Source organism: Silurus meridionalis, chromosome 13, assembly GCF_014805685.1.
Source record: "Silurus meridionalis isolate SWU-2019-XX chromosome 13, ASM1480568v1, whole genome shotgun sequence".
Taxonomy (NCBI): Eukaryota; Metazoa; Chordata; class Actinopteri; order Siluriformes; family Siluridae; genus Silurus; species Silurus meridionalis.
In genome coordinates, this window is record NC_060896.1 from 14,286,343 (window position 1) to 14,303,831 (window position 17,489).

The window sequence follows — 17,489 nt, forward strand, 5'->3', positions numbered from 1 at the left end:
TATATATATATATATATATATATATATATATATATATATTTGCCCATTCAAAATAGCTGGGTTCACCTGTACCTGCATTCTCTTTAATAGTTCTGTTTTATTCTTTTAGCATCATGATGGCTTCTTTCTCACCTCTTTAAAACTTAAAAAATTGAGAGAACAGCTACAGACAGAATATATTCCCATGAACAGCTATCAAATGCAAATGTAACACTTGGAATCAAGTCAGGATTGTTAAGCTCTTTAATTTGTAAATAAATGATGAATCGGGTCACAACTGGTCAAAACTGCTGATCAGTCAATTATCAAACTGTAAAATACTACTATATAGACAAAAGTATATGGACAACCGACTTTTCCAGGCAAATGTGGTTTTCCCCAAACTGTTACCAAACTCTCTTTGGATGTGAGAGCATTAAATATTCTCATCATTTGAACTAGGCAGCCTAAAACTGTTTCATTATGACATTGCCCTTTTGTACAAACCCTGCACCATGAAGCTTTATATGGGTTCAAGCACACCTTAAGTAGTCTGCTACAGAGCTCTGATCTCAACCCTATTGAAAACATTTGGAATAACTTGGAATGTTGAATGCATCCCAGGCCTCCATACCCCTCATCAGTACCTGACTTCATTAATGCCCTTGTTCTGAATGAGCAAAAATCTCCACAACCACATTCCAAGGGTGGAGGGTGGGGACAATCCATTTGTTATTTACGTTGATAAATAAAACATTTACTTAAAGGGGGGTGTATTTTTTCCATCAATGTTTGTACATTAATCAGGAGGCTATGGCATCTGTTGTCTCCTGTGGGCATGTACTTAATATAAAGCCTGTCTGAATCCAAATACAAACATCTGGCTGTCCCAGTATGCAATACTGAAATTCAAGGCATGTAGCTGAAATCCTTTTCTCCTACTTTCACTCTGTCTTTTTGCAGATGATGGAAAGCTTTCCCTGGATGAGTTCCAGGCCTTCTTCTCTGATGGGACCTTGAATGAGGAGGAACTGGAGAATCTTTTCCACACAATTGATTCTGATAACACCAGGTGAATGTCCAGTTTTACAGCAGTGAAGAGGATGGTAAAACAATGTGATAATGGAACACATTCACGAACAGAAGTGAAAAGGAGTCAAGCTGACAGACAGAATGAAAAGGGAGAGTCCATGTAGCAGCTAAAATGAGAAGAAGCTTTGAGCACCCACATCATGTTGAACTAGTTTAATATGTACACTTATGAAGCTGATTAGACTAGATGTGCTGTCTTTGCCTTGCTGTCTGTTTTTTCTGTTTCTCTTTATTCCCGGTCCACCTTACCAGCTACTTTTGCGTTGTTCTTCCATCATATGTTTTCTGTACACATGTCCTTTATTTATCGGCCTTTGCAGACACATTTGTGTGTCTGTGTGTTTCTATATGTCTTCAGTGGCAGGGATGCTCCACTGTGTACATTGTCTTTAATCACATTTCAGAATGAATTATGTAAAATTGGAGTGTGTGTTGGTGCTCTGTGCTACATGTGCTCCAATTCCAGAGCACATTTCTTAAGAAATAATGAACCTCTAGAGCCTGAAGGCAAACAGGGCAGAAAAGAAGACATTGAAGACACAATAAAAAAGATAAGTATAGAAGAGGTGTAGAGGGTGTAGTGTGTCATGGGGGAGGGTTAAAGAGAAAAATGTTGACAAACAAGAAATTATAGGGAGAATAGGAAAGGAAAGAAAAGAGAAAAAAGTATTTCAGAATTTTTGATTATGTTTGAAATGAGCATACCAGAATACTGTTTGATTATTTAGTTTTTGCCTGTATGGCTCAGAATTAACCCTTTCTTGTATACTGGTGTACCATTTTGCTGTCAGAATGCTAATCGAATTTTAGGGAACTTTCTATCAGTATAAACAAAAAGAATGAATGAATTAAGTCTGTTATAAGATTAGTAAGGACATTGTTAGAATTCTGCGCATGAAGTATCAGGAATCTCTGTGTGTATGTATATATATATATATATATATATATATATATATATATATATATATATATATATATATATACACACACAGAGGTAAATATACAGGTGAATGACAAGTGTCTCGTCCAATGATTGTTAAGTTTCCAATCACAAACTATACCTACCTTTTCCGGTTTGTCTGACGTGTTTTCGGGTTTGTTAATTTGTTTTTGCATTTGTTATTTTGTTGTCGGAATTGTTGTTTTTGTTTTTGCATTTGTAAATGGGTTTTGCACTTTTATATTTATATATATATATATATATATATATATATATATATATATATATATATATATATATATATAAAAATGTGACAATAATTTTACTGATGTGCTCTATGATACATCTGTGTAATACACAACACAAGTTTGTTAATATCATTTACACTTGTTACATGGTAACTATGGTTATTGTATATATAGCCATGGTACAATTACAATATTCTTATTCTGTTACGGCTTTTCAGTGGTATTTATATTACATTTCTTGTGGCTGACCGACATTGACCATTCATGGTCAAAGCTTCATCATTAAAAAGGGCTAGCAGAGATAGATGAACTTCAAGAGTCACAGAAAAGAGAGTAGCAGGTTAATGTCAATCCTCATCTGTCACCCACAAATGTCATGTCTATTTTTTATGCTCTTTTTTAGGTGGAGGTGGATGAGGTGCCTCTTTACTCTTCTTTGTTGATGGTGCTTCTATTTTAAGTTGAGGGCAAAGGAATAATAATAAAAAAAAAAAAAAATCAAAAGTGGGGTTGGAAAAATAGAAGCAGGCACTGATGAAAGAGGCAGATGGATAGGCGAAAGGACAAGTGAAGTGCTGTCCTCTACAGTCTTTATTGGCTGTGGTATTTTCATTATCTTCGTTTCCCTTCTCTCTTTCTCTCTATCTCTCTCTCTCGCTCTCTCCCTCTCTGCTTTTTCTTTTCTAGGTGTTCAGATGTGCTGCTTACCGTTATGAGATGAACACATTTGAAATATAACACAAGCTGACAGCTGTCATTGTAGAATTACACCTGCCGATCATTCCAAAAGTTTCTTCTTTTTATAGCAAGACAAACAGAGATGATTTTGCTGGCTATTATATAGGAAGCAGTTAGTGCTCTTACGTTCAATTTCACATCAGTCAGGACCAGTGCAGGCTGGTAGATGACAGTCTGTGTTTCAGATGAATTGGCCTTTGTGAGTGTGACAGCTCTCTAGTACATACACACTTGTATACACACTTAATTTAAAATGTTCTCTTACCTCTGCAACCAGTATACCTGTCTTTTTTGTGTTGTTTTTTGGTAATTAATTTGCTCTGATTTGCACGTTAAGCCCCTTTTTTATTCAGAAATTGCTTTATTGAGGAGGTTTATTTTGTCTACACATCACCGACGTCACATAAACTTGAGCATATATTTCAGTGATAATAATCAGTGCATTAAAGATCAGTGTAGGTGAATGTGTGTAACTACCTAGTAATTCAATCTTTATCCCTGTGATTTATATGCATGTATGAATTCTTCCCTGTCTCTTATCGCACTCTCATTTTGCCTCTCCTTTTCTATCCCTCAATATGCCACCATCTTTTCTACGATGCATTAGTAATGTTGACACCAAGGAACTTTGTGGTAAGTATCAAAAGATCTGCCTGTATGTGTGTCTTGGTTCAATGGGATAGAGGATGCATGAGGATGCACACTATTTTGCATGAATAATTTGGTGAAATTCACCATACTGGCTTCCAACTCCACCATGTCACTCCAGAAATGTCCAAAAAATGCACAGGAGCTTTGTAGATCCATCTGCATGGGGATAATGAATGTGTAAAAGTATATTGATGGGTGAATGGATACATAAATATAATATAAACACTCTACAAACCATATAGACTGGTCTGCCAATCTACTGATTCTAATAAAATGCATCACATTATGTTTAACTGCTTTTCACCACTGTCATAAAATATATCAAGAAGAATTCTCGCTAAGTACTGAATCTGATTTATTCTGTACATGATCCACTAAACTTCAAAAGCTATAGGTTGGGCTATTCAAATCAACTGATATTTAGGGTATCTACTAAATATCAACAGCCATAAACAATGACAACGGTGTGGAATTATTTGATAGGCTAGGTAATGAAGGTTACCTGACAGTCGGTAGACAGTCTATATGTGGTTTGTAGTGAAGGTATTTTGTAAATCTCGCTCCCATCTACAAGATTTGTTTTCTCCCACAGTTATTATTATTGTTTGCTCTTGTGCACAATATTGCTATTTATGAACTTGGCTAACATTAATAAATTATATATAAAGGTGTAATTTAGTGCACTATAACCATAACCAAGATAAAGACGTTGCTGAAAATGTCATTTAATTCTATGCCAGCACCCAAAACAGTCATGTTAAAAAATATGGTTGAATGAGCTTTATATCTGACTGCCTGCCCACTAACCTGCTCACTAGGATTATACTCCTAAAAAATCTTACACATACATTGGTTAATAAAATAGATTCGATTCATCTATTTTCAATAGATGTTTTTGATTTTAATAATTTTCCATTTTATAATAAAATTATCTCTTAAATGGCATCTTTCTTTTCTTTACCCTACGCTTGCCTTATTATCCAGACTACTTTGCCAAACACATGGGCGACTATGAAGGTGTGCTTGCATCCCTGGAGACACTCAACCTTTCTATCCTCAAAGCCATGGATTTCACCAAGAAGGTTAGTGTAGCAAGTGCTAATTAATGTATGAGTTCTTTATGTGCACTTTCTTTCGTTTTGACTTACCTGCACCTTTGTTTTCTGAAGGAAGTCAATATTTTTCCAGATCTTTTTTGGTTTCTGCTTTTGTGTAACCACACGTGGCGGCATAGCAGTCGCTTTCACTCTGCTAAATATAACACATAGTTTTATCGTTTTACTTGAATATTCTGTTTGGTATTTGCTCCTCATTAGTGCAAGCTGGCACTCAGTGTGATACCTCAGTACACTGCTTTGCTTTAGCTACAGAAAACACAAGTCAGACACCGCTTCCTTTTTGAAGCAGATGGTTTGATTTTCAGGACACAAAAAATATATTTACATCTTTTTGGTTTGAACTGATACCTCAGTCCATGATGCAGTGATGTGTACTGTAAAAGAGTGTGTAAATAGACATTTGTGATTTTCTAAGGTTTTATGCCATTCATTTATTTGTAATGAAGACATTTCTGTTTCTAATGCTGTTGTTTTTAAGAGGAATAGCTGGAGCTTAGCAGAGTTTAGAATTGAATAAAAATGCACCAACCTGCACAGAGAATGAAAATCTTTCTATCATGACTGTACATTTCAAATTAGGATGGAGAGTGAGACAAATTATAAAGAGACAGATTGTGTTGTCTTGCATGTGAGAGCAATGGGGGATAAATCTGATATAGCTCTCAGCGTCTCCCAATGTGTCATTCCTATAGCCACTTATGCCATCTGATCCATCTTACCTTGGTCATAAATCCAATGTATCTTCGATTCATTTATGTGTGCACTCAATCATTGAATGCTAGTTAAATACCTAGATTTTATTACATTTAATAAATGTGCATTTGGGTTTATTAAATGTTTTGATGAGAAATAATTCATAAACTAATTGTACATTCCCAAAAGGGTTCCCTTTCTTGAACTGATAATTAAATAAATTGAAGGAAATTTGTTTAGTTCCACATTAAATGTCTCTACCATGTTCTATATGGCTACTGTATGAGAGAAAATCTAATTTGCATCCTTTAAAGATTTCTAAATCCTTTTCTGTGTACTAACAGTCTTCAAAGTCAATTATAGCAGCTTAAGTTCAAAGCTTGTGTCAAAATATACAGTATCTTGGAAAAGATGTGTTAAGATACAATTATTGCCAGGGTTTAAGTTAATTTTCTAGGTGGCACATTTAGATTATTTATATGAAATACATATAATTCATGCCTCGGAGAGATGGAAGAGAAAAATTATTTGAAAGCTTGTCCTATACGCAAGCTTTCAAATCATTTTTCTCTTCCATCTTCCTGTACATGGGCTGAATAGATTTTTATTTATTTGTTTTTGTGCATTTTCTCTCTCTCTGACACATGCTCTCTGACAGATGACAGGTGAATGTGTAGCTGGCCACCACCAGAATGCTACGATAATTGGTTCCTGTCATTATGTTTTGATTATGAGGTACTGAGAAAAAAGGTGCAAGAAAATATTGTGTTGAAAAAATCAATTCTCATTTTTTTTTTTTTTATTGTAACTGTTGGCGATCATAATGATGATATTGTGGAGAGCAGTGTTGAGAAAGCAGGTATTTTTTTGCGACATTGCCTAGCCAACAACATAAAGGAATACTAATGAAAGAAAAGTCCTAATAAAGAATTTAGCACTTATTCTACATCTGATGCTACACTAAAAAGGCAATCTTTAATGGAACCTAGGCTACATTTGTAATGGACATGGATTTACTTGGTGTTGCAGGTTGCACCCCCAAAACATTTGTTGGTCCGGTTTAGAATCTTTATTTAATGTCTTTTTTTATGATAAAGAAGGTAAAACAACAGGCACAACACATTTTAACTGAATCAATCACTATATTGCGAGCGAGGTTGACTCATTAAACTATACCATTTTCAGATGTGCAAACAATTTTAGTTTTTTACCATGCCGATGTTTCACCACTGTGTTTTCTTTTCGTGTTGCTGGTTGACCCTGTACTCTCCACCATTTTGCATAAGGCCTTGTTATCTTGCGGTCACGCTAACTCGTAATTTGAGCAGCCCAACTAATCGATAATGGCAATTGTTAACAACGAATTTCATTATCGATTATTATCTATTTTATTGATAGAATATACAGCCCTAGTATATTTATCGTTATATGGGCAAAAGTTTGATGACACCTGACCATCACACTTTATGTGGCTTTTTCCCCAACTATTGTTACAAAGTAGAAAGCCACTCCACTCTACTCCACCCTCAATTTTGCAGAAGCGGAGCTCAAAATCTCCCATAACTGAGACATGAAAGATTTGGATCATGATATATGCAATTTCTGAGCATCTTATACTACAAGTCCCTATTTATGTTGTAGGATCTTAAATTTTTTCTTAGTTGCTTTGGAGCATTTCTTGAATCATTCTTAATATTTGGAATCCAGTAAGTGCATTTCTCAAAAACAATTTGTACAAACAGCACAACACATTGGATTTCTTGCAAAAGCCTGTACTTTTCTCAAAATTCTTAGTTCATCTCTCATCTCAAAAGTAAGTACAGTAGAACCTCGGTTTGCGAGTAAAGTGGATTACTAGTGTTTTGTAATATGAGCAAACATTTTTGTTGAAATTTGCATTGGATTGCGAGGGAAAATATGATATACGGGCGTCGAGCGAGAACGAGTTTTTGGTTCTGTTCGCATACCCAAGTCAGCTACCCGTGTAGAGTATTTGCCCTCAGTCTTTGTGCTGCTACCGTATTGTAAGCAACCGTTAAAATAATCAGTAAAAAGTTCTCTTTACCATACGTACTGTACTGTATTCTTACTGTGATCACGTGTGTGTGTAAAGCAGTGTATTTTGCATACTGTTTCGTTGTTGTGTAGTGTAGTGATTACTGTAATAGTGAAGCAATGTCTCCCATGAAGAAGAACCCTGTAATTGAAAGACGCTAAGGAGATTCGTGATTAAAAGTGAGAAAAAAGAAAGAGATTCATGTCACTCAAAAAATGTTAATGAATCAAAAAAGCGTAAATGAAATGAAGCCACTCATTAGGGTGAATGTCATTCCGACATCAGTAGATTGTTGTTGCTTTTATTCAGCTGCCATCATTGGTTTTCTTTTCCATGTTACTTGCATTAACACAGCAGATCATTGGACCGCAAATTTGATTTGACACTTGTTTTTTTACACTGGATGCCCTTGCTGATTGAACCTTCCTATTTTATTCAGACTTGCAACTGGCCCTGAGAGCACAATAGCTTGTGGCTGAGTTGGTTCCCTGCCTGTGAATCAAACATAAATACAATGTAGCACACCTCAATATCATCTTCAGTCTTCTGAACAGCCAAAGAAACAGGGTTTGAGGTAATGGAATTGTTTTAATTAATAAATTAGTCTCAAGTGCATCTTAAAAAATTAACACTGAAACAAGGACTTGTCTTTAATCACATTGACTCAACCAACAAAAGTGCTGCAAGAATTTATTAGAGATTGTGACTAACTAGAAGAGAAGATAAGGGTTGTACCCTTTTCTTTTTTGAATAAACAGGGTGGATGCGGCTGACAGCCTGCACATGTGATTACAGAATACTGGCAGCAGGACAGGGAATGTTCCCCTCTTTGTCTCATTTAAATGCTCCAATCTTGCTCTTTTGCTTAAACAGAAGGTAGGGAAGTGTCCTTAATTCTGACATTAGCAATCTCTTACTGAGACATTTTATGCAGACAACTGTCTACGAAGAAGTAAAATGTATTTATATAATAATTACTAGTATTTTAATTAGTAATAAAGACACACAGAAAGGATTAAGGGTGAGAGCCCACCCTTAGCTGATGATCTTTAATCATACTTCTCTCTTATTCACAGTAACATAGGTAAGTAAAGTAGAAAGGCAAAAATATAGTGGGGTAATAACTTCATAGCTATTTTATACTAAAACTGTTAACAAAAAGGTCACAATAGTCATGCATAATTAAAACAATAAAATGAGTCATACTGTAGTTCAAAGAAGTTAAACTATCTATCTATCTATCTATCTATCTATCTATCTATCTATCTATCTATCTATCTATCTATCTATCTATCTATCTATCTATCTATCTATCTCTGTCTGTCTGAAATCTATTGATGCTCGTAACATCTGTGGAATAGCTAAAGACTTACTGAAAAGGATTCACATGCTCCACAGACAATGCAGTAGACTTTATTGGCTAAAAAGTTTAACTGAAATTAAAAAAGTTTTTCAAAACTTATCAAACCCGTAAGCTTATTTATTCTGGTTCAAATAAAGCCAGCTCTTCCATACAATAACACATCGGAAAATACAAGCTACAAATACAGTAGCCCTACTAATTAATGCTCAGCCTGTCAAAGCATGAATATTTTATAAGTGGTATGAAAATATCACATTTGCATTAATAATTACTGCTAACCCTCAACAGAAGCTGTGGCACTGGTGTGTAATGAGGAGTTAAAGAGAAAATGTTATTTAGCTTAAAAGCTAAACTACACTACTTAAAGAGGACACGGTGTTCATATGACAAGGCACAATCAGATCACAATCACAGTAATTTCAGGGTAGAGAATACTTGCCCAAATTTCTGGGCTAAAAGCAGAGACTTGTGTGCATAGTGAACAGTTAATTGTGCACATTCCAATTACAGTTTTTCTCAGTTACTTGGAATGTTTCTCTGATCAGAAGTGAAATTCTCAAAACAACTTGTTCAACCTTTACATAATGCAGTTGCTTGTGCACATCATATAATAAATTTCTTGTTTTATTGAACAAATTGCGAATGCTTTGGTTCATTCATGTAATTGATTGTATACAATTGTCTGTTGATCAAAATACATTATACTGGTTTTCACCTGAATAACACACCTGTCTTAACACCCAAAACATCTAAGCATTAGTTCATTGCATAAGTCATCGAATGTAAATGGTTAAACCAGTTGTCATAATCTGTCAAGCTTAACTTCGTCACATTTCTATTAAAATAGTTTTTTGTAAACGTTTTGAATTGATGAATTGTGCAGATGAATCTTGATTTCACTGATGAAAGAGAGTGTACAGCATCAAAATCAACGATCAACTAGTTCTCTAAAATAGGTCAAAGGTGAATCTTGTGAACCCTCAATACGAGTTTTTCCATAAGAAAATGTAAATTCAGATAGTGTTTCAGACACCCAAAATTATTCATATAAAAATAAACGTACAGTATTGCATACAGTAATAAAGTATAATAATACTTTTATAAGTAATGTTATTGTATTACTTATTTTGTAACAATAATAATCTAAATAAAAACAAATAAACATGATGTTTACTGTACCCTTGAGAAGAGTCGAGGCTGGTATGAGGGAGATGAGGAGAAGAGGAGGAGGAGAAGGGTTATTGCTTCGAAGGAAAATCTCCTTTTATTATCGTTCATTTATGTACAACCAGTTTTAACAAACTATTCACAAGCTTATACATAAAATATTATGTGCAAATTCTAATTACATGTTTTTGTTGACCGAAAATGTAAATTTTTAAAAGATATAGACTGATTTCTGTAGTTTTTGAAAGATTCCACAGTAAAAAGGGGACTGTGCTCATTTAGCTCCATCGACTTATTATTGCATCGAGTGTTCATAAAAAGGAACTGCATCAAGTACTAATAGAGGCCCAATGGGATAGGAATCATGCTGACATATGCTTGCTCTAGAGGAGCAGCAACCAGGACAGATAATGAAAGGGTTGCCAGATTGGGCTAGTTTAAAAATACTGCACAACAACCAAGAAAATCCTAAGCGTAAAAACTATATATAGTTGTTTTTGTGTTTTCATAAAACTCACTTACTTATGTCCCCACATATCTTGGCCAGGGTCAGAAAACCTATTCTGGTAACACTGGTGAGAGGCAGGAATACACTCTAAATGGGATGCCAGTCCACCACAGGAATTTTCATGAAAAATATTGTATGCTATTGTACAACATTTTGTATTTTTATTTAAAAAATGTTAATAGTTTTTAGAACATGGTTAATGGTGGACTGAAATAATCAAAACCAGAATCAGAAATAGCTTTTTTGCCAAGTATGTTTGCACTTACAGTGAATTCGTTTTGGTGACAGAAGTTTACAGTTGAAAAAACTTCTCTTGTGCCTGGCTGTCCTGGTGTTCGTTGCTCTGTAGTGACAGCCAGAGAGCAAAAGTTTAAAAAGCATATGGCTTGGATGTGAGGGATCCAGTGTGATTTTCTGAGCCCTTTTTCTTACTTTGGATATATACAGTTCTTAAAGAGTGGGCAGAGGAGCAGCAACAATCCTTTCAGCTGTTTGAACTGTCCTTGGTACTTTTCTAAAGCCTGATTTCTGAAGGGCGAAATATTTACAGATACAGTTACAGGTGCCGTTTTCTTCATCATGAAGCTATCATGAATTAAAGTCAAAGTAGGTATGTAAATGCAGTGGTCAGATGATGAAGCAAACAAGGCAAAACAAATATCGAATTGCTAAAACACAGAACAGTTTTCCTCTTTGCCTCAGTGCATTTTAAATGAGATGTGTCCCAGACAAGACAGCTGCATTTCTAATATATAAAATATATAAAAAATGTTATATCATTCTAAATCTACTGTTCTATTCATTTCCATCTTCCAATTTCTCTTCTTCTGTCAACTGTCCCCCCTTGAAATTTCAGTATAATCATTAAGAGTTTGATTTACATGTTATGTTTGTACTGTGTTTGGTTTGATAATACACAATTTACTAGGCTAAAAAATCCTGCTACTTTTGGTATTGACATTCTTATTTGTTACTGCACTTGAAGGAAAAAAAAAAAGATGCAAGACCAAAAATGTAGATACCCATTGGAGTGCAAGTTGGAATTGCTGATTTGTGCTGCACTTTGAAATTCTTTGTTTGATTCCGGAGGTTGATATTCATGAATCTACACTGAGGCTGAGTATATTAGATTGAAGATTTGTTGCTTATTTATTGCTTTCCTCTATACCCGTAGAGATTATTAGCAATACATAGAATGATGTAGTGGGTGGCATTGGGCTATGTCTCAAAGGCTTTATAGCAATACTACCTGTCAGCTCTGATCCTCTGTAATCCCAGTGTGGGCTTTCACACTGGACTGTGACATGCATCCTGAGTCCTGGAAGCTGAGTAGGATTGAGCTGAGACAAGTGAGTAGAGAGCATCAGATTTGGAACTGGTCTTGAGCAAGATTACTAAAGATTTGGCCATTGCCTTTTTGTATGAATTTGCAGTAATGAGAACATGCATATGTTTATATGCTGTATGCGCACAGCTTTAAAATGAATTGTCCTATTACAGGAATTTACCTCAAAGGTACCTCTGTCTGTGCATTATAAATATTGCAAGATTTCAGGTGCATTTGTTGCTTAGTTAACTGCATGTCTTTGAACCCAAGACTGAATAGGATTGAATAGGATTATTAAAGGTCTACATGCAAAACTGTCACTTTTGGTTACTCAGTTACCTTGTTTCCATGGAAACTATGTGTTCGTGAAAAATCGTTTATGACTTCCATTTGCAAACGTGTCAAAGTTGTTGGTTCACATTTTTCAAGTTTCATTAAAGACACTAAAAGATTCTTCTTCTGCAGTTAATCTTATTTCTTCATAGCACAAAACATGCACTTAACACTAAGCATTGTATTTGTACTCAGTAAGTTACAAATAGGAAAAAACAGGTGAGTCTTGCATTTTATTTTAGCACAGGAGAATTCAATAAATAATTTTCATATTTAAAAAAAACCCATTCACTGAGCCTTCTATACCATTCTGTGGCTTTTTACATAACTATGTTCTGTGTGTCTACTTGGGATTTGTTGGAGATTCAGTGGTGAAGATGGGGTTACCCATCAAACTACTTAAAATATAATGCATAAAATAGCACCAGTAAGTCATTTGTCACGTCCCACCTCATGAAGATTATGGACCTTTAAAGAAGTAGATGCTGACTCCGCAAACATCCCGAACCATCTAGAGACGTACCAGCACCATTTGGATTCCACCTCATGTGGAGTTTGGACATTGAACCTCTTTGAGTGTTTAAAGGCTCTGGCATGGAGAAGCTGGTGTTGGATCTGTGATGATCGCAAACGTTGAGCTATTTTATTAGTTGCTTAGGATCTCCTGGTTTCATAACCTCAACTGACTGTATAAGACTGTAGAAAGCACATTACTCACAATCTTACATTCTGTTGCTCATGTTAGTTCTCACTCTCCAGGGTTCTGTATTGTTTAAAGACTATAATTGCACTCTTGATGTCACCCAAATGAGGATTGGTTCCCCTTTTGAGTCTGGTTCCTCTCAAGGTTTCTTCCTCATAACATCTAAGGTAGTTTTTCCTGCCACAGTCGCCATGGCTGCTCATTAGGAATAAATACACACCATTCACCTTAACTCTTAAATTCTGTAAAGCTGCTTTGAGACAATGTCTGTTGTGAAAAGTGCAAAAGAAATAAACTTGACTCGACTTAAATTTACTGTAATTACATTTCTTCCTTAATCACCAAATATATCTATATACTAAATATCATATATGTGAAAGTCTGTACATTCTGACAGAAACAACCAGCCAGTTTTGAGTGAATCTATCCTGGCATTTAGTGGATTTCATTTCATCAAGCCACAAATGCCAATGGACCAGCAAACCATTAGTATCTCTTAATGGGTATCAGGTGCTTTTCATTGTATGCAATGCCTATTTTTTACCAAACATGCTGATGGTGTGCATAAACAAAAGCATTTTGGACTTATCTGCTAATAGTAAATTTTTTTTCTATGCCAGTTTCCAAAATGGCTTGTTCTTCTGGGGGGTGGTGATTAATTATAAGCATTTAAATATCTTAAAAATAGACAACAGTGGTCCCCTGGAATTTGCACCCCCAGAGCCCCTATGGTACCTTAGTGAATTCATCTAGTCATTACGCCAGTAAGTTGGTTCCTCTTTTAAACTTTATGAAAATAAATGGCTTATGAGTTGATTGTCCAATGACTTTTGAGCCTGTAAAAATGGAGGGACTAGCGAAAAATGGCTAGAATTTACTAAATGGTTAATACAATATTTTTTAAATTAAAAGTATTTATTTATTTCATATCCATTGTGGTGGTTGTGTACAGAGGCAAAACTGTGTCATTGATCAGATAAATGTTGAGTCGACTGTAAGTAGTGACTTCAGTTGTTGAGTAAAAATCTAAAACAACTGTGTGCAAATGCTTATTTGAAAAATTTTGCTCACTCTCTTTGAAGTGCCAATTCTGGATTTTGTGTGTGTGTGTGTGTGTGTGTGTGTGTGTGTGTGTGTGTGTGTGTGTGTGTGTGTGTGTGTGTGTTTATGTGTGTGTGCGTGTACATCTGTTGACCAGCAGCTTATTTAGATCCCCTGAAATGTGTCACTTTTCCACTCTACGGTTTCAATCTTGTACCTCTGCTGCTTTAAACCATTTTTCATGTGGCAGTTTTTGGTGCATGCTGTGATAAATTCTTTCTAAGTGATTGGTTCAGCAGGTGTTACTATTCCTGATTTGCCTGTCTGTAAATGCCACTTCCCGCTGAATCAGATGGAAAGGGGTGGCATAATGTTTTTTTTGTTCTAAAGGTTTAAGACAGGACCCATGTTCATGTTAAACTTTTTTTTTTTACACATTCTTTACTGAGAATGTGTCGCACATTCTTGTTTTAAGCAGCCGGTTCTGGATGTAGGGATTAAGCCAAATAATCTGTATAAATAAGCAGACACATTTCTACCCATGCCAATTTCATTTATTTTTCAGTGCTCAACCCACTTCTTTTGTACCATACTCATGAGGCTATATACAGTTGTTTCGTTAGAAGTCTCTGTCTATGTTATGCAGTCGCTGTGTAATTCTCATCACTAATGAGCTTGGCTTATCATCCAAAGCTGTCACTTGTCCTTTAATTGCTTTTAGAAAGCCCTGCCACTTTGTATCAAATCAAACACAGTGTGTTGTAGCAGTTTCGATAAACACCATTTGGAGCAAATGTATGTGCATTTGTGTGGTATATGTGCGGTTTATATTAATTATCAGCTGACCCAAAACTCTAGCCGTAGGTCAAAAGGTAAATATTTTAATATATTTGTGCTTTAAGAAAATTTAATTAGCAGTTGTTATAATTGCATGGGTTTGTATTCTGTCATATACAGTGAATAAATGCTATACAGGTATGTTTTTATTAATATTTATTCAACTGCTCACCACAAGCTTTCACAATTTATCAAGTTTTTTTCTTTTAAGACTAAACCCAGTGATGTGAACATACATGTATCTGTAAATATCTTGCTTATATTTAGGTCAGCAATTCTACTGCAAATAAATTCAAACTTTCCAACTGGTATATAGAAAATTTTATGTTTTTGTCAACATTGTTAAGTATGCATTTACACTTAGATTAAAAATAATTGTGGACATATTGATGCCTTGTTCATTGTTTTTTTACACTAACAATGATGATTCCCACACATGTGGAACTGTAAGTAACTCTTTAGAGCTTCAAGTTTCATTCATTGTTGTCTGGTTCTTAAGTTTGTAGCCAGTTTGTTGCTTATTGTACCACCTCTAAATAAAAAAAAATTTAAAGTGTGTGTGTGTGTGTGTGTGTGTGTGTGTGTGTGTGTGTGTGTGTGTGTGTGTGTGTTTTAGGGGGGCACCAGGTAGTCAATAGGTGGATAAGACATCTTTAGTTTTCTTTCACACACAGCACACAGAAACATTTTTACAATAATTTACATAATCAATTAGGACAGATTATACCTTTACAGAATCTCACAGACATTGTTAAAAAATTAAATCCCTGCCACTAAGATGCTCCTGTGTCAGTGGAAAGTGAAACTTACTTTACTACTATAGTAAGTAACTTACTACTAACCCTTATCTGTCATAGGGTTGGTTGGATTTATTCACGAACATTATAAAATGTATTTATTAAAAGCTTTTTTCTTTTCACATATTAACGTTTTGGGCAAAAAACGGTAGTTCTATGTAAAATCAGCACCCAGTGAGCACCCATAACCCTAAGCCTAACCCTAGCCAAAATGCCATGATCCTAATTTCATAAGGAAGAACTCCCAAAACTCCAGTGGCTGGTCTCCTCAGTTCTAAGACATACACAGACTGTTGTTAAAAGACGAGTGGATGCTACACAGTGGTGATCTTGGACCTGTCCTAACTTTTTTAAGACATGTTGTGGCCATAAAAGTCTACATTACACTATATGTTTCTTAAAATTTTACATTTTCTTAGTTTAAACATTTTAGATGTTCTATGTGCTGTTGTGAATGAAATATGAGATTTGAAAGTTATTGCATTCTGTTTTCATGCACGTTTTTTTGAAACTAGTGTTCATTGTGAACTGTGTGAAGAGAAACCTACAATCTGCCTTTGGTGGAAAGTTGCCTTAATCTGAAGCTTTAAGGTAGCCTCAATAAAAGTAAATTACGTAGAGATTTTACTTCACTGAATGCTGCCTCATTAAAAAACTGCCTTCATGAATGGCTGTTTCCATAAAATGCTGCATTTATAGAAGGCTGATTTTATGGAGCACTTCCTCCTGAGGAAGATGTTCTCATAATGAACTTAGTGGAAATTTGCCTTCTTGTCAGCCATACAAAGCTACTTTCCGAAAGAGGCAAGTACTTGATTTCTAAGATTTGCAAACTCTGGAATGGGATGATTATGACCTTAAGATGTTCACATACATATAGGCATATAGTGTATATACAAACATCTTTTAAAAGCATAATAGATGAATATGTATGTTTTGATAAACCTGATTAACATTTGTTATAGGTATAAGAAATATGTTTTATATTTGTATGTTCATAGTCTTGTGTACGTTCCAAATAATACCCGGAGGAATTACATTATGAGGGGAGTAAACAATGCAGTGGAGCTTCTGTATATACTGTTAATGACAAGCAGAGCGAAGATTCAATATGTATATCTTGAGCAAAATTAACAAAATGTATATTTTACTTTGGTGTGATGATAATTCTTTAAATAATGATTTCATTTTTAAATTACATAAATAAATTTTCTTAAGTCGAGTATTTATTTAGTAAACTGAGGCATGATCATTTATGTGTTCATTAGGCTATTGTCATCCTAAAATAGACAATAAACAGGACATCATGTGGACCTTTGGTCTAAACACCCAGTTGTTAGCTATATTAAGCCCCAGAAACAGTTACACTAAATATGATTTCAATGTTCAAATCTTCCTACATAGTTGGCACTCGCATATAAGCAGGGCTTCCCCACCTACTGTACGAAATCTCAACTTAACCTCTTCTCAATGGCATAGCTCTATGGAATAGTGTTGCATGAATTTGCCAGTTCCATAATTGTTATCTTAAACAAGGAGCTACAAAAAGCTCCTGCTTTAAAACAGATTTGTTGCCTTGCTTTCCTTTTTAGTCTAAGCAAAAGCTGTATCATTGTTACAGAATTCCGACCCTTTATGATTGTAATTACACTAGATAATCTTGCATGAATATAAATGGCTTTAATGTATAGGAGTTATATACTGTACATCGAAGGTTTTTCTTTGTGCTGACTTGTGCACAGGCAAAATATTGTTCACTGCTTCCCGCTTTATTGCTGGTTTGATTTTATAGTTCTATTAATAGTAGTAGTTCACCGTCACTGTTCATGTATATATAGATACCTCTAAACTACTGAACTTCTTATTTGTGGAGACTAATCTCTCAAGATGCATTTTTT

The 17,489-nt window shown here is 35.0% G+C and overlaps 1 protein-coding gene across 2 annotated transcripts in view; it reads left to right on the top strand.

The window, feature by feature from the left end:
* The window catches only part of necab2 (N-terminal EF-hand calcium binding protein 2), an 80,297-nt gene that overhangs the window by 30,745 nt on the left and 32,063 nt on the right, over window positions 1–17,489 (top strand). For both annotated transcript variants that reach the window (XM_046865351.1, XM_046865350.1), the window contains exons 3-5: window positions 943–1,051; window positions 3,605–3,630; window positions 4,633–4,730. In XM_046865351.1, coding sequence (XP_046721307.1) covers window positions 943–1,051; window positions 3,605–3,630; window positions 4,633–4,730 — 233 coding nt within the window. The remainder of the gene's footprint in view (window positions 1–942; window positions 1,052–3,604; window positions 3,631–4,632; window positions 4,731–17,489) is intronic.